A 21215-nucleotide genomic window follows, 5' to 3' on the forward strand; every position below is an offset into this window, starting at 1 on the left:
AATTAATTAATCAAACTCGGAGAGTTGTTGGAGCACAAATTTCTCTCAAATGTACACTTAACAACAAAAAATAATATTATTTTACAAAACTTTTTTCCAGGAACTTTCCAACGTAAAATCGTCCGGTGAATTTAAAAAAATCTTGATAAAGGGGTTTAAGCGAAAAAAGAAAAGAGCTAAGTCAAAGTCTTGATTTTGGAAATATTTCTTGTAAAACGACGAAAAACGCCGCATAGAAAATATACACAATAATCACCCCATTTAAAATAAAATAAAAAATATAAAATAAAAAATAACAATTTTTAGTTTGGATCTGTGATTGATTTTTTTTTCCTTATCTTGGATTGTTCTTTGGTAATAATTTGTTTCAAAGTCATGTAATTCAAGCCCTTTTTCAAATAACAATAATGCAGGTTCCATTTTCCGGCGTATCAAAGAGGTCGCGTGGCCATTCAGCAGGACTAAACAGCGACACAATAACCAATTATGTCTCAATAAACCGCCTTTACAAACAAACCATCCATGAAAGAAAAGTTGACGATTTTCGGCGTACGCCGGCTCGTGACTAAACAAAACTCTCGCAAGACCTTTCCTTATATTTTACCAAAAAATTGGAAATCAAATCTCGCTTAGTTTTCCCGAAATGTTCTTTAGAAGTCTTGCGTGAATTTCGTCTCTAAGGATTTGTGTGGTATTCTTTGTGTACTGGAAGCCTCGACTGGGGACCCTGTCATTCGCGGCACGTGGCATAAGACACAAAAGAGCCTGTGTACTAAATTGCATTGTGCTTTGTTCACTGTGCGCATACCATCACTGAATGTTCTCCCACACGTGTTGGAGTTAATTTTTAATGAAATCCCCAGCGGAGAAAACGGAGAAATCACTTTTGGTCGCTAATAGATTGATTAATTAGCTATAAAGGCACTGTTCTTGTCTTCTGCAGACTTGATAATTCAACTGGGTGGTTTCTGCCATTACATCTCGAGTTTTCCTTGTGCAAACTCGGATATGTAAAAAGGACGGAAGCAAAGACAATTAGACAGTGGTCTGTATTGAATAACATAATCAGTTTGACAGAAATACCTTATTAATCTATTGTTTTAAAAGACCCTAAATACGATTTAATTGGCAGAATCGAAATTACTATGTAAACATATACAGTCAACTAATTACAACACAAAATGAAGGAGAGACGAAAAGCATACGATGAAAGATTCACCTGTTCGATTGCATCTCCTTTGAAAATTTCGAAAACTACAAGTAAAAAACACTAAAAATATTGTGGAATATTTTTGCGAGTCTTTTTGAAACATTACTTTTCTTTGCACAAATCGCTAACCTTCTATCGGTGGTATTTTACCAATTTCCACAACTCACCTTTCTGCGCGTAACTCGCGAAAAAGGTAACTTCTATGTGTTTATTACTTCTTCCTAATTTCGTTAATTAACTGAAAAAGGAAACTAAATGTAATTTTGAATCTCGAGAAGTCGAGTACTTTACCATATACGCCTATCTATACGCTCTTCATTTCCCCGAAATGCAATAAAAATCATATTGAAATGGGCACGCCTCTTCTTGGAAGTATAAGGTGGTAAATCCCCTTTCAAAGGTGGACAACATAAAAGCGCCCAAACTTTCCCCATGTGAGGGTCTTAGGCACACGAGGCCACTGTATGTTCTAGGGCACTGAAAACCCATCATTTTCTGTCACGTCGCAACTCGTGGATTTACTTGCGTTCGGATGTAGCCGCAAAAGTACATACATTTGTTTTTCTAGTGACAATTACCCTGTTTTTTGGCCAATCACATGCAGTATGCCTACAATTGTGGAGGTCTTGATCGGTAGATCTTAGTAATAATTTATACCCAACCAAATCGAGTTGTAAGCACAACATTGCTTCTACTCAGACTTTTTAAATCATCGCAGATTATTTGTGTTTTTTAAGCTTGAGATTGGACTTGGGAGAAATGCGCACAAGGGTGGAAAATCGCGCAACTTTTATTTGCAATAATCTCGCGCGAAAATAGGTAATCTGCGATAATTAGTCTAAAAATGGACGAATAGAATCGTTGGATGGTTCATTGTGCCTTTTGTACTGTGCCATTATCATTCCAAGTTGTGTTACTGTGATTGCCTTTCAGGTTAAAACATGGCATTGCAACAGATACCGCGCAAGGTCTGTTATTGTTTTGTCTTCATGCCGCGCTCCTAAGCAATGATCCATGAAAGGCATTCAGTCCAGATGGAGATGGACAGTTAAATGTGACTGTGCAGCTTGCAAGGGCCACTACAATTCACCTCTCATTCAGTTGCAACCACTATGTTTCGCGCTGCACATGGAAGGCTCTTATTTGTGTTGTTTGCTTTGCTCTCGCCGTTGGGTCTACTGGCCTGGGATAAAGTATACGTGAATTTCGACGGAGCCTCGTATTTAACGTATGGGCTTTTTTCACAAATTAGCACAAGCAAGGACAACTTCAAGCTGCTATTTCGTACGCTCAAGCCCTCTGGAATCATTCTGCATGCCTCAAGTGAAACGGACTTTATCACGATAGAGCTTTTGCGAGGAAGGTTAAGGTAGGAAACACTTGCTTTTTTTCATCACCCTCAGAAGTATATACACACCTATTCTATCTACAAATACTTTTTATGACCCTTCGTTTCTATATATCTACTTTTTTTCAATTCTAAAGAACGTAAGAAAAGAACGTAAACTTTATGTATTGATGTTTCGGAGAGATAATATTTTGTTTTGAAAAAATACCAGGACAATTTGCGCGGAATCCAAGATCAACAGTATTATTTCTAGCATTCAATTTTCCTGTATTTGCAAAGCAGATGATAGTGGTATCCGGTAGCTATAAATGAAATAAAAGTAGCGAGCTGAGAGTATTCTGCTAGTTTTGTTTTTCGTTTACGTGGAAGGAAAAAACACCTCCACAGAACTGAGACCTTTCAAACGACGTGTGAACGAGCGTAGCACAATTAAACTCGCCCTTGGTGAAACGCTTTCACCTGCATTGTGATAATTATAAATGATCGTTGGTCGGCGAATACTAGTAGTTCATGCTGGGAGTTTTGTCAAACTTAAATTTTTCTCAACCATAGAAATGTAAGTACAGATTAGCTTTAAATTTACAGGCAAATCCTCTCACTGAAAGTCACAGTTCACTGACTTGCACTCGTTACACGAAGCTTTGCCTGTTCCCAAGGATCATGTATCGAATTTATTAACTTTCGCAGAAAGAAATGTTTGATCATTCCACAAAGGAAATAGAAGCTTTCAGTGTATTAGGGAAAACTGTTTGGGGTTACCTAAGCTTAACCTCAAGATAAAACTTTTATCTGTTGTCGTTTGGCCCGTGTAGGCTGTCGTCGAACATAATATAGAGTAGAGCTTTCATTCAATAACTTCGCTGTTTATTCCAACATCGTTCCACAAAGAACACAACCAAATCATCAATGAAAGTCCCCATTTTATCAACATTACAACATATTTTAGTCGTTTTCTTTGCTTTTAAATTCCGGATGAAAATTCAAGCTTAGTCTTATTCTTTTCTTCTGAATACTTTCTGAAAAGGGAAGGTAACAATGAGAGTCTTGATCTCCGATTAGCGGAAAAGCCGTAAAAAAAGGTTTATTTGGCTATTAATTACGCGAAAGTCGGTCATGTGTGATTTGGAGCGAAAGCTGTATCTTTCGTTTTCGAAATGCACCTGTAGAAGATAACGCACAGCGCATGCGTCACATGAATCATGCATTCGTGAGACATTTTGGACAATCCATGCGAGACGGGAGATTCGGAGAGGTTACGTTTATCTCTTTTTTGTTACATAGAGGGTTGACTTTGTCGCAAAATTTTTCCATTCTTAGCAGTGTAATTTTTTCCAAGATAGAGAATGCTTCCACGTTTAATATTTGGGTCAAAAGTTAGATAACCAAACGTATCAATAATTACAAGACACCCAGTATTTTTTCAACTCTTTTCTTTTTAGTTTTGTCGGGATTTAGAGGAGGATACTGGGGGTTTCTAACGGTAAGATAATTTTTATATTGCGAAACTTTGTTTTGAAGACGTGATTATATAGTAAAAACTGCGGGAGAAACACCATTGTTAATGTGGGTTTAAGGATCTTTTAAAAATATAAACAAACTTCGAAGTAGACGCATCAAGCAACACAATTATATTACAATGATATTGTAAGGACTAGTTCAGAGGCTTTGGAACATTGCTGAATATATTACAATATAGGAATAGAGAAAATTTTAAAAATTAAGATTTTTAATTCCAGTCGGATAAGAACAGTGAATTCATTTATGATCTCATTCAAGATTTCATTCCATGAACCCATGTATTCTTGTTAACTCATCGATTCTCAGAAGGTCGAAGACTAAGTTCTCCACCTACCATCCTCCAACACTGCGTATCAATATAGTATTAAACAATAAAAAAATATTCTTTTGATAGGTGAAAGTAAACGACTAAACATAAAAACATATCAAAGAAGGCCAATCAAGCCTACATTTTACGCTCTTGCACAATAATGACTCAAAAAACCCATTTCCATCGGCTAATTCATAGGCAAGTGACTGAAATACTTTAAAATATCCTTAATAAGATATTAAAATTCTATCGTGGGTGGTTATTTGAAGTTTTTTTTTTTTTCAAAAAACAAATGTAAACAATAATAAAAGAGTGACGGATCAACATTCTTTAATACATAATCTACAAGGGTTCCGTCTGATGTGCAGATAAGGGTGGTTTAGAGCATGAAAATGTAAGCAAGAAAATAGCTGAGCATTATGCGTGAGTCAAAACAACTTACACACAAACTCTGCGTGAAAATAATTGTTTCTTGCAATTACGATAAATCCATAATCTGAATACGAATTCAGCGGGAGGCTAGAATTTCTTTTTTTTTCTTATCTTTTCTATAAACTATTTGCCGAAACTGACGCATGTGCGTTCTGTTGTTTGATAATGAGAATTGATAGCATTAGAAGGAGATATTTGGGGAAAAGGGCGTTTCTTGCCAACCGCAAATGGACCATTATTAATTACAGCCGAACCACTTGGCCAAGACAGGGTTATACTCGCAAGATGATATTGTAATATGACCAGAAGGCAAGACCATTAAAACCATATTGGCCAAACCACTCTTCACGCTGCACTTCACTATTTTTACTACTTTTGTTCTACACTTGTAAGTAACAAATAACTGTCGATTAAGTAGATCAAAGAAAAAAAACTTACGAAACTTTTTCTCCCAAAATCAAGTCTACTTATTTGTTTGATCGCGGAATCTTCTTAAAAGGTGCTCCCCATATCTTGATTAAAAGCAAATTGCGCTATCATATAAAAAAACAGAATCAGACACGCAAACTATTTGGGGAGCAAACGTAATTTCTTTTATCGTCCCCGAGGATGATACCATATAATTTTTCTTAAAGAATCCCCCCCCCCCCCACCCCTACCCAACACTACCCAGGAATTTCCATATCGCCCTGAAAGTGGCTTAACAATTTTTGTATGAAAATGATGACGTTTTTATCCCTTTTGGTAACTCCTGGGAATGGCTTTAACAATGTTTGTATGAAGAAGACGAGTTTTCCGCCCCTCTAGAAATCGGCAATAAAAGGTTTCTCAGCTCTTTTGTTTTATTTGCAGATACACGGCTAATTTCGGGAGTACTGCCAACATTTCCGGCTTCCACGAGGTTTTCATGGGTTCGCACCTTGCTGATAACGAGTGGCACCAGGTTGAGCTGCGTCGGACTGGGCTCAACATTCTTCTAATCCTTGATGTCACGCGCAAGAGCAAGGTTGCACCCGGCAGCTATAACACTTTAGAGCTAGACAATAGAATTTACATTGCTGGTGTGGACCATGTGGGAATGCGTGACGCGCGGATGCGTCACGGTCGTAACGTACCCTTTACACAATTTGAGGGTTGCCTTCAGGATGTTATTGTTAATGGGAAGAATTTACTGAAGATGGCACGCAATCATGACATTAGCACACAAATCCACGGCCCCGCCTCTTTCACTTGCCCTCGTCCTTTGTACACGCCAATCACGTTTACGAACCCAAAATCACACATTCTACTTTCGGTTTCGCTTTCCAGTGCTTTACGGGTGAGCTTCAGGTTTCGTACGTACGATGAAGATGGAGCGCTATTGGTTCATCGCTTAAAGAGCAGTCGCGGCGTCAGCGTAGGTCTGGTGCTAAGGGGCGGAAGTGTAATTCTCGACGCCGAATTTCCAAACCCACACCAACGAGTGCGCCTGCACGCGGGACGCTTGTTGCATGATGGTTTTTGGCATTTGGTGTCAATATCGGTCAGCGGTACTTCTGTTCGATTGGAGGTAGATCACGTGGTCGACCAGGTGGCGATCAAGCCACGTTTATTCGCCCATAACCCTGTGGTGCATTTCGGCGGAACCGGAAGTGACTTGAAAGGATTCATCGGTTGTATGTATGACATATATACAAATGGGCGCCTTGCTGATGCCTCAAAAGCCACCAACATTGGAATTTTGATAGGTGTTTGTTCTCCCTTGGATTACTGCTTACCAAACCCGTGCCATAATGGCGGCCGCTGCTTACAGCGACTAAACGAGACAAGCTGTGACTGCACGGGGACAAATTACAAGGGATGGCGATGCGAAGTGCCAGCAGAGCCCCGCAGACAGACATGCGCAGATTGGAAAGCTGCAGGTAAAACCGCGAATGGCTATTATCGGATCAGCCCTGGTAAGGCTAAGCCGTTCACGGTTTTCTGTAATATGAACGGACTTGGGGGTCCAATTACAGTAATAGACCATGTCTGGGGTCACGCCCCAGTGCGTGCGGCAGATATCCACCAGCGTAGGCAAGGATTTTATATTCACGCTCCACAGTACGACACGGACATGGCTAGCATTAAAGCACTCGTGTCTCGCAGCGCGACATGTAGGCAATATCTCCGATATGATTGCCTCAATTCCGTGCTCTTCGATTCGCCACACGCCTTTGATTTGAAAGGTGGACGTGGCGCGCGCTGGAAGTCACGTGACGGTGACGTCATGGATTACTGGGCGGGGGCGACCCCTAGGAGTGAGAAGTGCGCATGCGGGTTGACGAACACGTGCGTCAGGCATGATCTCGTGTGTAACTGTGACGCGTGGGACTCGGTTTGGCGCAGCGATGGCGGGTACATTACTGATTTTACGTCACTTCCGGTCCAGGAGGTGATATTCAACGTCCGTGGTACTGGTTTAAAGTCGAATTTCACACTTGGGAGCTTAGAGTGTTTTGGGACGAGGAGTGAGTCGCCATCCACGACTAAGGCGAAAACCAATCAACATACAACTGCTAGCACTCAAAGAATTTCACGGACATTTTCGAAAACGTTCCTCGTTCCTACGCAGACGAAACCGACGCCTTCATCACCAAGTGAAGTCTTCATAACCAAGAACAACAACATCCCGGACGCTGCCCCGACCACAAAGTCGGACACAGACTTCAACAACCCTCCCCCTGTAATCATCGTGGATTCCCCGCGTAAATTTATCACCATCCGTCAGAGCAGCAATCAGGAAATCATACTCATCATACTAAGCGTGGTGCTCGCTATTTTCATCATCATCATCATAGTGCTGATGGTCAGACAGAACTTGTTTCTTCCTTGTAAATGTCTGGACGGACCGGCTTATCGTGACGTGCGTAACATCGACAGCGTAGAACTGGGGCCACCGGATTCGCTATTCACAAACGCCGAGACTGAGATCGTGGAATACGAAGGGAGCCCTTACTCGCCTAGGAACTTTGAAGTAGGGTATTTAAATAGGAATGACGTCATTGTTGTGGCGTCCCGCGCGCCTGCGCGGATGGCTCAGGAATCTGATGAAGAGACGGACAGGTTAGATTTTAGCAACGACAGCAGTTCTCCAACAGAATCTCAGTTGGATAAAGATGAGGAAGAGAAATATGAACAACTGGAAATGACCACGCTGAAATCGCCGCAGAAATTTGTAGATGGGGTCCAGATAGGGAAATTAAAAGAAGCGTTGTTTGACGTCATTTCCGCCTCTGAGGTCAATATCAATAACAATCCAGTTGCCAAGGAAACCAAGCAAGTGGATACGGAGACGACTGAATACGAGAGTCAGCAAGAAAACACACTAGATCGCTACGGAATGGACTTCCAAATACCACCCTCCTACGATCACTCTATCAATGACGCGTCAAGAACTAGCAGCGAGTCGTCACTGGATGCAAGTACTCACTCTATGGACGCGACGGGTATCGGACTCGTTCAGGACGAGTCGTCGACAAGTAGTAGCTGCGAAACGCTACCGAAATCAGGCGCAGGGTGTATGCCTTTTGCGGGAAGCCATTCTGGGAAATATGCGAACGATATGCAGTACTATTGCAGCTATGAAACGGAAGACATTTGCTCAGACATGTGCAGTGAAGACTATGCATGCCTAGAGAAGAGAAACTGTAAACCGGTTCAACCAGAAACGGAAGTTTCCCTACCGGTTTCGGATGCTTTCGGTGCTTGTCCCGCTTGCGGGGATGACTGTGACTGTGACCGGTGTGAGTTGACTATCTCGGGCTGTCCTGGACAGACAAAGGGCAGCTCGGTTTGCAGCTTATGTTGCATGTCCGAATGTGAATGTGAAGAGAACAGTGCGGCACCATCCGTGGCTCTGATTGCGGGGGGTAACTGCGATAGCCAGTATTACCCGCCCAATAGAAAAAAGGAGAACCGCTACTCCTCCAACAGGAAGACGGGTGAGGGGTGCAACGAGAGGTTTGAGACCTCACTGTAATGCGACAAATTAAAATGTACAGCGGTAAAGTGTTTGAGCATGTTTACAAAAAGAGGGGTCGCGAGGTGAAATGGTACTCGTTCGTTCCAAGAAAAGAACTGACGTATATCATTTCAGCGAAAATTTTGTGGGATCCCCTTTCTGTAAAGTTCCCTTATTTATACCAAAGTACATAAATACCTCAAGGCTCTACTCTTGCAAAGACCTTGCACCCTTAAATGTTCAACAAATTGCGTCACTAACTACTGTCGACATTTTTTCCCTAAAGTGAACCTCAACTTCCTATTAACAATTTTTAAAAGCATGCTCAAACATTTAAACTGCAGAGCGAATGTAAAGATATAAAGGGTTCCATAAAAGGATAAATATAAATATTTATAAGGACAATGTTAGCGCATGCCTTGGTTGTTGTATACCCCTATACCGCATGTGTTGGGGTGTACTTAGTGAAAATGACGAGGTTAAGGCGCTCTCAAGTTGAATTGTATAATAGATGAGAGTCATACAATTAAATCTGTCAGGCATCTAACAAACGTGTCCATCAGTTCTTATCGAAATAATATGCGGAGGGAGAAGAGGGAGGCAGAGGATAAAAGTATTGAGATACCTGAGGCTGTGGCCCCATATTTCGTAAACGGCAGCCGAGCAAGAAAGCTGGAAATATCAATTAGTTTGAGATACCTTGGAGGCCCTGGGACGCCTAGTTGAAAGCAGCATTTCTTTTTAATCCAAAAAAAGTTAAGGGGGCATAGTTCAAGACCCCTCTTTATGAATGTATCAGCCACATCCACCTTTCTTGTGTGACCTTGTTTGTAAGCTGCGTACCAAGACAACACTACACCACAGTTAACATTACACAGGCATAACTGTGACAATAGCTATGTGCTATGGCCCTTCCGTTACTCGGTGATTGACCATGACATCTACTTGGTGCCGGGCCGTAACAGACCTTAATACACTACCATATTCCCTCGCCAAAATCACGCGTTCTCTGTTGCGTTGTTGCGTGAACCAACTATGACTCGTGCGTGACCGTGACTCAGTGTGTGTTCGTGACCACAGCTCACTACAAACTCAATCTGCATTGGTAATTTTATTCACTGAGTACTATGTAAATAAGGACAATGTTCACAACTGTCACTCTAGTCGAGGTCGTTGTTTAGGACACTTAGACAGCTGGATCGAGTTGATACCAGCTTCCCTATATTCTCTATATATACCTGGCGTGAGCGTGTCCCAGGCCAGAGCGATTCCCCACTCCTAATCTTCATCTCATTAATAATCATACCCAGAATGTTACACTAAACCAAAGTAATGACGTCATATATTTAATGATAACGGAAAACTGGAGCCCTCGGTAGCTCCAAGTCCTGCTAACTGGTGCCCTCAGTTGCTTCATTCCCGTGAGCCAAAACTTCCCCTGGATTTGCTTCCAGGGCCGTAGCAAGGGGAGGGGCCGGGGATAAGGGTAGGATGAAAATGACCAGATCTCTTATCCTTGCATAGAATTGTTCATATCTTTTACCCCGATATTTCGAGCCTCCTCAGAAAAGGCAAAGCGAAATCCCAAGATACCGAGATTCTGGAGTGGCTGTTTTATGTTATATTGTACATTTACAAGTATCGATCCATTTTAATTATTTATATAGAAATGCAATATTTTTCAAAGTATTAACAGTCTAACAGTAATGAATTTGTTATATCATCCTGGAAACTCGAACTCCCGAGTATTCCAACCAATTTCGATTTTCCTTTTAGGTTTGGGTTATTGGTATTGGACTGCAGTGCATATATTTTTATGCAAAAGGATATATCCTGCACCACCGTGAATTGATGCCTCTTAATTCACAATAACCGAAACACAGCACACGTCAATTGAATACACAGGATATGTTACATTTTACATGTTGTTGTACCAATCCGGAATCAGAACACGACAAAACTACAAGTACCAGTACTTAATAAATAATAACTGAGGACTTAAGAAACATTACTTTCTGCTTGAGAAGGAGTCTAACATGAATAAGAAGTGAAACAAAACAAACATTTTACAATGCAATCGGTATGAAATTGGCGGCGAGCACTATGATAAAACTAATCAACTCACATTAGTTGTTTTGTCACAACCGAACGCACAAATTAGACAAAACGTTTGTATTTTTTAAGATATGCATATCGATATTACATCGCTGTAAACCGCAGGTTTTGTTTTGATTAAAACGGCGGCCACTCAAGTTCATTGATGGCTCGAATAAATCGAAACGTACTTGGGTGCTGGTCCATGCCGTAATCCCCTCCTTCTGTGATCACGGTAATAACCTCATAGAACTCCTCACTAAATACTGCCCTAACAGAAACACTCCCTTAAAATGCCTCTACGGGCTGAATACACTCTTTTTATTTACACTTTCGTGACGATGTTGAAATTAATGGTGGCAGAAAGTGGGATTACAGATTCTATGAGTTTCGATGGCGGCAAGTATGTTCAACAACACATAAAAGGATCACGTAGCATACACCGCGTGAGTCTGAGCTTTAAAGCAAGAAAATCTACAGGGGTTTTGATGGTGATTACTGGAGATGAAGGATTTGTGCTTGGACTGATCCTACACTACAGTAAGCCAAGGTATGTAGTCTATTTATACAGGTGTTATTGTATGGTTGGTGGATGTAAGATCATAAAGTATACAATTGCGTGCATTGTATGCCGACACTCGGCATAATCCTATGAAGATAACGGTATGTGATGCCAAGACTTTGTGAGAAATTTTCACGCATATTATCAAACCCTTTGGAATCTTACGAATATGAATTTCAACTTGGTTAATGCATAAAAAAAATTATTGTTATATCAAGCGCGTAGAACCGTTATATCATTATAAGATATGAACATCACATAACGCGAATATGGAAGGGGGACATGGCCAGGGTTTTGAACGGGGGGAATCACATTGGTTCTCGATACACTTCTGGGTGGAGGGGGGGCTAGAAAAGTCACCAAACTCATGACCTGTGCTCTGATGTATGATGGAGGAGATCATATTATTGCCAATCATATTTTTGGTCCTTATACTCGCTATTGCTCGCTAACCTGCAAACTCCAGATAGATATAAACGAATCGCCTCGGCTCGTAAAAAACATATCCGTACTGTATGTAAGGACTAAGTCTCCTGCGCAGCCCCCTTAGTGTCATCTGACACTGAGGACGGCGGTTGTGCCTAAATCCCACCCCCTAGCCGTATGCCGAATATCGACCGAAGTACGACTGATCTCCGAAAAATCCAATATGGCTGTTCAGTGGTGTAAACAAGGTGGAAATACTCACAAACTTCGCTTCACAGGGATTTAAGATGTAAATAACTATCGGAAAACCAAAGAAGTATTGATTGCATTTAATCTGCAAATATTTTATCTGAAGAAGAAGGTAAAGAAGACGCTACAGAGAAAAACACGGACATCGCATGTGAAGAATTTAGAGCCAAGTTTTAGAAAACAGTTTTCTCTATCTGTTACAAATTTCGTTCGAGAGAAAAGGGTTTACTGTAGTTTCTACCCCCTCGAGCTCGAAAATAAATTGTGTAACTACACAAAACCGTAACGGGGTCGGTGGGGTTTACCAGGCTACGGGGTGGGATATTTTTTAGAAACAATGCAAACACCTCTGGGGGGGATATTTTTAAAACAATGCTACAACCTCAAGGAGGTGGAATTGACAAGACCACTGGCTAAAAGGTTGTTGATGGTATTTTACTGAAAAGAGCATATTTGTATTAAAGCTATTTCCTCTTTATTGCGTGCTCCATGTATCACCTCAGCATTGGGATGTCACTCTGAAAATTGAAAGTACTGTATGTACTCACGCGCTTATTAGCATGCATCATTCTTGGCTAAGTGCGACGGACGGAAACGGGGCTACAGCCAGGACCATCCTGTTTGATTTCCGCAAGGCCTTTGATCTGATAGACCATCACATCACATGATTTCCGCAAGGCCTTTGATCTGATAGACCATCACATCACATGATTTCCGCAAGGCCTTTGATCTGATAGACCATCACATCACATGATTTCCGCAAGGCCTTTGATCTGATAGACCATCACATCACATGATTTCCGCAAGGCCTTTGATCTGATAGACCATCACATCACATGATTTCCGCAAGGCCTTTGATCTGATAGACCATCACATCACATGATTTCCGCAAGGCCTTTGATCTGATAGATCATCACATCACATGATTTCCGCAAGGCCTTTGATCTGATAGATCATCACATCACATGATTTCCGCAAGGCCTTTGATCTGATATATCATCACATCACATGATTTCCGCGAGGCCTTCGATCTGATAGATCATCACATCCTTGTGCGAAAGCTGATGACGCACCACCTACCTAGTACTATAATAGCCTGGGGCCGGTTCCTGGATTGTTGACTTCACATCCCGGAGACAGCGCGTGAAACTCTGCCAAGATTGCTATTCAGAGTGGGGCACCATCCCAATTGGTGTCCCATAGAGAACGAAGCTGGGTCCGTGGCTGTTCACCATTATGATTAACAAGGTGGACTTATGGAAATATGTTGACGACACCACAATCACGGAAGCAATTCCCGAGAGCCAGACCAGCAGCAGTCTACAACATCTGGTGGACGACTTAGCCAGTCAGGTAGCCTCATATAAGATTCAGTTGCGAAGAGCTCCGAATCTCCTTTGCGAATGTCCTATGATCTCCGCCCATATTTGACCCAGGTTAACGATACTGAGCTGGAATGCGTTTCACAAGCTAAGATCTTCGGCGTCACCTTTTCGAATGACCTAAAGTGATCAAAAAAGTAAATAAGCGTCTTTAATTTCTACGCCAGCGCACACATAAAACCAAAGGAGCACATTCTCTTTTTTCTAAATTGCATTAGTCCATGCACAGAGTACGCATGCGCGCTATTTCATAATAGTTTGACCAAGTACTTAGCAGCAGATTTGGAGTCATGTCAGAAGCGTGCGCTTAGAAATTTTTTTCCAGATAGATCCTATGCACAAGCATTACTAGACGCTAATATCACGATACTACACGAAAGGCGTGAGGTTGCAACAAGCAAAGCATTGGGGGAGGTGGAGGTACTGGGGCTATTTTATTATCTACACCAAATATATTTTTTTGCCTTCCTGGCTCAAATAATTTACTCTCCTGCAAGCTGAAATGCTGAAAATAATGTATGCCAATAATGGCTGATGGGCAAAGTGTTCTTACAAAATTAAACCACAGGCTACCCAAAAAATCATAACAATACTTACTATTCTAAATTCAAAGCAGCATTTCAGATTGTTCCTGTATATTCACTGTCAAAATACTCTAATCACAACACCTGGCTTCGATCTTTTGGACATTTTTTCCTGAAAAAGCTACACATATTTTCTTTGCTTTTAGATCAAGTCCTGTTCAAGTGGCATATCAATATTTGGGTGACCTTCAAACCCGCTCGGTCAATCTCTGTGAGGCCTGGGTCTAAGGGCTTTTCAAGATTAGTGAGATAAAAATTTGACCAATCTGTCATGTTTTTTTTGACAAATTCTTGCCACGAGTCTCAAATTGACAGGAATCAGCATTTTTCACCATATTTTCTGGAGATCAGGGAGCGGGAAAACTTTAGCTCTTCTAAATATGGGCATCAATGACCATATAAGGCAATGCAAACGAAGGACACTATCCTTGGGGAATATGTTTGATATGAAAACATTGTTCTTAAGTGATATTCACCAACTAGAAATACACTACTACAGGATTACCTAGTACTTGTGTTAAACATTTCTAGCGGGGGCAACCTATTCACTGCTGAGTACTTTTGGGCAAAAAAGTGTGAAAAACATGACTGAAAACAGAAACTCCACCCCCCCCCCCTCTCCCATTTCAGGTTTTATACTACCTGTCAAGTTCAGCTACAGCTTAACCAAGACAGTATACCTTGATGTTTTAAACAATGCTATGCGGTCAATCTTCAGTCTTGCAGTCTGCTTTTACACATCAGGAGAGTGCCTTATTAAGTCTATTGGGGCATATATATAGCGCTGTGGCTTTGGCTGTTTGCATGCTTAAGCTGGTCCATTAAGTCCCAGTCAACTATATTATAGACTTATTGTTTCTTCAAGTTCTGGCAACTATATTATAGACTTATTGTTTCTTCAAGTCCCAGTCAACTATATTATAGACTTATTGTTTCTTCAAGTTCTGGCAAGTATTTTGGATTTGTGATAGCTGGACTCAAGCTCCTAGAATGTCATTCAATCTTGTTTAGAAATCATACTCATAACCAAATGATATATATTGCTTGAACTGGATCAAATGTTCAAATATGGCTTACCTATTTTTAGTTTTATGATTTAATTCATGTTTGATAAATAAAATTCTTATCTCTCCAACATAAACACTTGGTGGTATAGAGTATTTTTCTTCACAGGCAGCCCAAGCTCATTATATGTTTTCTCCCCCCCCATATATAAATAATAATTTATATATGTGGGGGAGAAAACTCAGCAACCCGGTGAAATCCCTGTCGAATGGCTTCAAACTCGGTCGAATAATAAACGACACAACAAGTGAGTCATTGCAAGTCATTTTATTAATAAATACACAATTTTGAAGATTTTGAATTTTGACCTTCAAATTACATATAATGAGCTTGGGCTGCCTGTGTTTTCTTGTGTCCCTACATGCCATTCTGGTACTGTACTTAAACGCGAAAAATTAGCACTCTTTATTTTTTACCCCTGTAATTTGAGCCTTAAATAAATAGAGTTCCTGTTAACTTTAAAGTAAATTTAGTTCTTTCAAGTAATTTTTCATATCTTATCAATATCAAACCTTGGAAAAAGCAGAGTGAAATCTTGAGACAGATCATTTACTTCAGTCGTGTCTTTGGCAAAAATCAAAATCAAGGACTTGGTTCAAAATTCTTCCTGAGAAATAAGATTAGCATCTTATCTCTCAACTGCCTGGACTTTTCTTAATCAGCAATTTGAAGCTAATATGCCGCTACTGACCAGTGTTACAAGGCTTTACCATGTGAAATAATGATGTGAACTCTATGTGAATCCCATGTGAACCCTTGAAGTCATTACTAAGTTGCAGCTTTGTTTTTATTGTTTTCCTCCAGGGAAATTAGGGAACTTAGGGAACACTAAATCACTACTACTAACCAAGTAGATAACCACTGATTACTAACAACATTCCTCACTAATTCCCTATTGTTCTCGCCGCTTGACACCTTAATTACTATGAGATTTACGGAGTTCAAATGGAGGGCGCTGATTAGTCGAGTGGCAGTGATTTTCAAACTATTGTTAGTGTCTAAGAATTATAAGTGTCAATGTCAAAATATAAATTAAATATAAAGTATATATATAAATATAAAGTCAAAAACAAAAAGACATAAAAAAAGCAAAGAGGGAACAACATAGAGTGGTTTTCAAACTCCCGTGCAACAAAATGTAATTATTAAAGTGTAATAGTCAAGACAGAACAAAAGAGAATAAAGCGATTACAGTGTATTAGTGCTAAATAAACTAAAAAGTATTTCACAGGTTTTTGAAAAACAACTCTATTAAATCACTGTTTATTTACAAAAAAAGGACCTCTTAAGGAGCAAGCATTCTTAATTCTAGCGAAGCACTATTTACTATGTACAGTAAGGACACTCGCATACAAGGGACTTATTTGGAAGTCTCATCTAATAATTCCAATTTAATGACTAATCACATGTTCAGTTTACGTAAGTCCTAGTCAGGCCCGAACCCAGGGGGGTGCGAACGCACCCCCCAACAACGGCCAAAGGTCCACTTTCGGTTCTCAATAGACGTGCTATGTGTAGCCGCGCGCGGAGCTCCATAGGTATAGAAAAATGGTCTATAACTAGGAGACCTTGTGGTCAATGACGTCATTGTCACAAGCTGCCAGCCAGCCAGCCGCGATCTGCCCCGGCCCAGGTATCTAGAGTGCGCAAAACAATATGGCAGCCGCTAGAGTATTTCTAACCTAAACTAGACCCTGCGCGCAGGGTTGACTGGGATAACTGAGATCTGCAACTTGTTTGTGTGACCTGTATGACAAAGATTTTACTGCCTACTTTGGATATAATAATAATATATATATATATATATATATATATATATATATATATAATGATGGTTGAAGGCTTTCATAGTGCTCAATACTCGAAAGTAGAGCGGTGTATAGTGTTGGTTTGAGAAAAATACAAACTACATAGGTTTCCCTACAGGCCTGTTTCGTGGTTGCCCACTCATCAGGGGATTTTTCCCTGATGAGTTGCCCCCTGATGAGTGGGCAACCACGAAACAGGCCTGTAGGGAAACCTATGTAGTTTGTATTTTTCTCAAACCAACACTATATATATATATATATATATATATATATATATATATATATATATATATATATATATATATATATATATATATATATATATATATATATATATATATATATATATATATATATATATATATAATCTTGTTTTTTTATTGTAAATGCCATATCACGACACTGATTGGGGCAGGAATGGTAAGAGCATTATCTCTTCAGGTGGTGGGTGGACTCGAGGTGTGCTCCACGAATGTAGACAGGGCTGATTGTCCTATCTTCAAATACTATCCCCACATCAGAGTTAGCACCGAAATAAGATTAAGGAAAGCTGAGAATGTGTTTTAAAATTGTTATTTCTTAAACATTTCTTTGGTTCACTGCCCTCAATGTGCTATCACTTAGGGGTAAATTTATGTTACACCCAAAGTAAGTCCTATTGTATTAACAATATAATTTTATTGAAATGTATTATTTTATTTTATATAAGTTACAAGTAAACAACAACATTTATTTATTTTGAAGTCAAATGAGAGGGCTATAGAATATCCAGACTTGATTGAAATTTATAGAGCATAAACATATTTTCAAGATCAACAACACTACAAAAATATTACAAATCTCTAGATTTTATTGAAAATGTTCCATAAAAATGAAATAATATTCAATGAGGGATAAAGGTATTTCAGGAAAATAATAAAACTTAAGCTTATCTAAAGGAAGCACCAAAGTGCCAAAATAATTTTCATAGATTTAAGTACATATTTTACACTTACATGACTAACACCTATCTGTACTTTATTAAAATCGACATGGTTAAATTGATGACATTCAATGAGAGAGATCAAGATATTTTATAGTAATAAAATAAAATTCATCTTAGGATAGCCGGTCAAGTGTCCAATGTGAAGTAGATTCATCGACAAAGCGATTTGTAGGAGACGATTTCCACCAATTGTTTCAAACTACTTTCACTTCAAAATAGATTAAGCAATCAAGGTAAATACCTCGAGTCCATTCATGAGTGTCCAGAGCGCATTTAATTGAAGTAAGCTGTATGAGTCTAAAGCAGTCAGCACTTAACTTAATTCTGATCTTGAGCCGCGTGTCTCGCACTCGGGTCGCAAATGGAAACACGAGTAAATACCATACCTGTCAACTCTCCCGCATTAGGCGGGAGTCTCAAGATTTTGGACCCCTTCTCCCGTTCTCCCGCGTTGAGCACCAAATCTCCCGCTTTTTAGCGATTTTTATCGGTTCCGAAAAATTATTCTATAGAAAATTGTTATTTTGCCTATTTTCTATTATTGAAAATATTTGAAAAAACAATTCCTTTGCGTAGCACAATTAATCAAACACCCTCGTGAGATCAATAAGTGGATTTGTTCGTGAGAGCTTTCTATACTGCAAACGCCTGCAAGGCTAAACCTACCCCTCCCCCTCAAAAATGAATATACCCCACCCCTCTCCTCAAAATATTCTCAAGCCTTGAGATTTTCAGAGGTTGACAGGTATGAAATACAGCGAAATCAATCCAAGCTGAGATGATTTTCCAAAATAACTTGGTAGAAATTGAGGCTATGGTAAAATATGCAGTTATTAAACCGCGAATCGGGCCTTCAACTGCACAAATAACATGGGTATGAGAGCTGGAATCTCAAATATAAGATGGCGACCATGACAAAGTGTTACATTAACGCAAAAGGCTTCTTGTAACTAGGCGTTGCGATGACGTAGACAGTAAGCTCAATACGTAGACAGTAAGCTCAATACACTAAAATAAGAAGTATCGCCCGTGGCGCAAGGGTTCTTTGGAATTGCATTGTGCAAATCGCGAGACGACAGAAAAAAAAACCAGTTGCATTTTATAACTGGGCTACCACAGGTATCCCAATAATAAGAAGTATCGCCTGTGGCGATAGTATTGCCTGTGGCGCAAGGGTTCTTGGGAATTGCATTGTGCAAATCGCGGGACGACAGAAAAAAAACAGTTGCATTTAATATGAACTTGGCTAATTATGTGTAAAAGACTGTGTAAAAGCGTGGTTGAAAGTCGAGTCAGTTGAAATGCCAGAGCAAGCCACAAGATAAAGAAAGAAAAAAAAAACAAGCTAATTTTATGGACACCTTCTCCGACAAGTGCTCCTACGTTTTTGTTCTTGCACTGGAAGACGTAGGTAAGTTGGCGTATTGTATTAAAGTACTCAGCGAAACGATCTTTCGGACTTTGTACACCTTTTTCATTGTTTCAAATTTAATATTAAGAAATTACCTCAGGGACTAAAATTTAAATTCTAGGCTGTATTTATCAAATTCGATCTCTTCAATCTACCATTCACCATCTATCATAGGAAAATAATAACTATTCATGAATAAATTGAATATACCGGAGCTGTCAACTCTGTCACATGTTTGTGGACCTCATCACAAGCCTAATTCTTTTGAGAATGTTCATACATTCTCTGTATTCACCCGCATTGGCTCTTCTCTTGTTTTGTTTGTTTTTTTCTTCACATATTTACTCTACTTGACGTTTATTGTTGGATTTAGCTATATATCGCAGTGATCTAGCTTATGCTTTATAGTTTTGTCTACAATTAGCACGTCTATTGAGAAACAAAAGTGGACTTTCGGCCGTTGTGTGTGTGTGTGTGGGGGGGGTGCGTTCGCACCCCCTGTACCCCCCTGGGTACGTGCCTGGTTTTTGTGTTTTTTTTTTAGGTTAGAAATACTCTAGCGGCCGCCATCTAGTTTTGCGCGCTGTAGATACCTGGGCCGGGGCAGATCGCGGCTGGCTGGCTGGCAGCTTGTGACAATGACGTCATTGACCACAAAAACTCATTCGCCTAGTTATAGACCATTTCTGGCTCCGCTGAAAGTCACAATAAACTGTTTTGTGGTGTGTATTTATTCAGAATAAGCGGTATTTCTAGCGTTTGAGCAGTTGTGGGACGTTACTTCGAGCTAGTACTCGGATTGACTGGAGACTGACTAGGTTGGTAAGCCTGTGGCCTAGCATGCTTTGCTGTCTCTCCCCAGAGACAGCACTACTAAAGGCATTGGCGCTACTAAAGGCATTGGCGGGCTACCTGTGTTTCTAATAACGCACATGTTAACATGTTATGAATCGAGTTACTCACTAAAGAGGCTTTTTTTCTTACCTTTTTGCAATTTATCTTCCATCCTGAAATAACACGTACCAGCACGTACAGTATGTATAACAAAATAACATATACGCAACGTCAGACTATCCTCAATTTCAATCCTAAAAGTACCACAATATCACTTGCAATGTTTGCTTCTAATTGGGAGCTATATATATAATATGATATTATTCAATCCTAAAAGTACCACAATATCACTTGCAATTTTTGCTTCTAATTGGGAGCTATATATATAATATGATATTTAAAGTACCATGCTGCTACATGCAGATAGGGAAATGGAAACCAAGAGATCTCATTTCACATCAATTTCACATTTATCACACATTTATCCACCTTTATCACAACTAATTAGACGTGTGTAGTTTTAAGTTATATTATGAAAGAATTTTTACAACTAGTAGAGTTCGGTGCACGCTAAATGCTTTCTCTCTAGTCTCGCTACACTCAGATGAAAGGTTAAAAAAATGGAATACAAACAACTAAAACGTGCTGCTGCTCAAATAGAATAATGATGTGCTAGCATACTCGCTAAGCATACTCGCATACTCGCTAAGCATACTCGCATACTCGCTAAGCATATGTGCTACTTCTTAATTGTGCGAATCTCCTCAAGGAGTCTATTGCGCATGCGCATAACGAATGATGTTCACTAGAACTTCTCTTTCTTTTTAGTTATTTTATTTCTTGAGAAAACACAGAAAAAAACGAAAGATGGATTCATAAACTCGCTCAATTTTGATCTAGTGGTTTGCATAAAAGAACAAGGTGTCTTTTCGGATTTCATCGACTTGAGACTCGTGCTCCCACATGCGTCACGCGATCATCGTATTCAAGAGGTTATTTCGACACCATTTTATTC

General features: G+C 39.9%; 1 protein-coding gene across 4 annotated transcripts in view; it reads left to right on the forward strand.

The window, feature by feature from the left end:
- LOC116601613 (contactin-associated protein like 5-3) overlaps window positions 1–9347 on the forward strand; it is a 23759-nt gene extending 14412 nt beyond the window's left edge. For 2 of the 4 annotated variants that reach the window (XM_032362559.2, XM_032362558.2), the window contains exons 2-3: window positions 2144–2579; window positions 5671–9347. In XM_032362559.2, coding sequence (XP_032218450.2) covers window positions 2323–2579; window positions 5671–8818 — 3405 coding nt within the window. In that variant the 5' untranslated portion in view covers window positions 2144–2322 and the 3' untranslated portion in view covers window positions 8819–9347. Of the gene's footprint in view, window positions 1–301; window positions 2030–2143; window positions 2580–5084; window positions 5207–5670 lie in introns of those variants that run through there. The other 2 variants (XM_032362560.2, XM_032362563.2) reach the window with 2 other exon arrangements.
- Window positions 9348–21215: the final 11868 nt, after the last annotated feature.

This window comes from Nematostella vectensis, chromosome 13 (genome assembly GCF_932526225.1).
Source record: "Nematostella vectensis chromosome 13, jaNemVect1.1, whole genome shotgun sequence".
Classification (NCBI taxonomy): Eukaryota; Metazoa; Cnidaria; class Anthozoa; order Actiniaria; family Edwardsiidae; genus Nematostella; species Nematostella vectensis.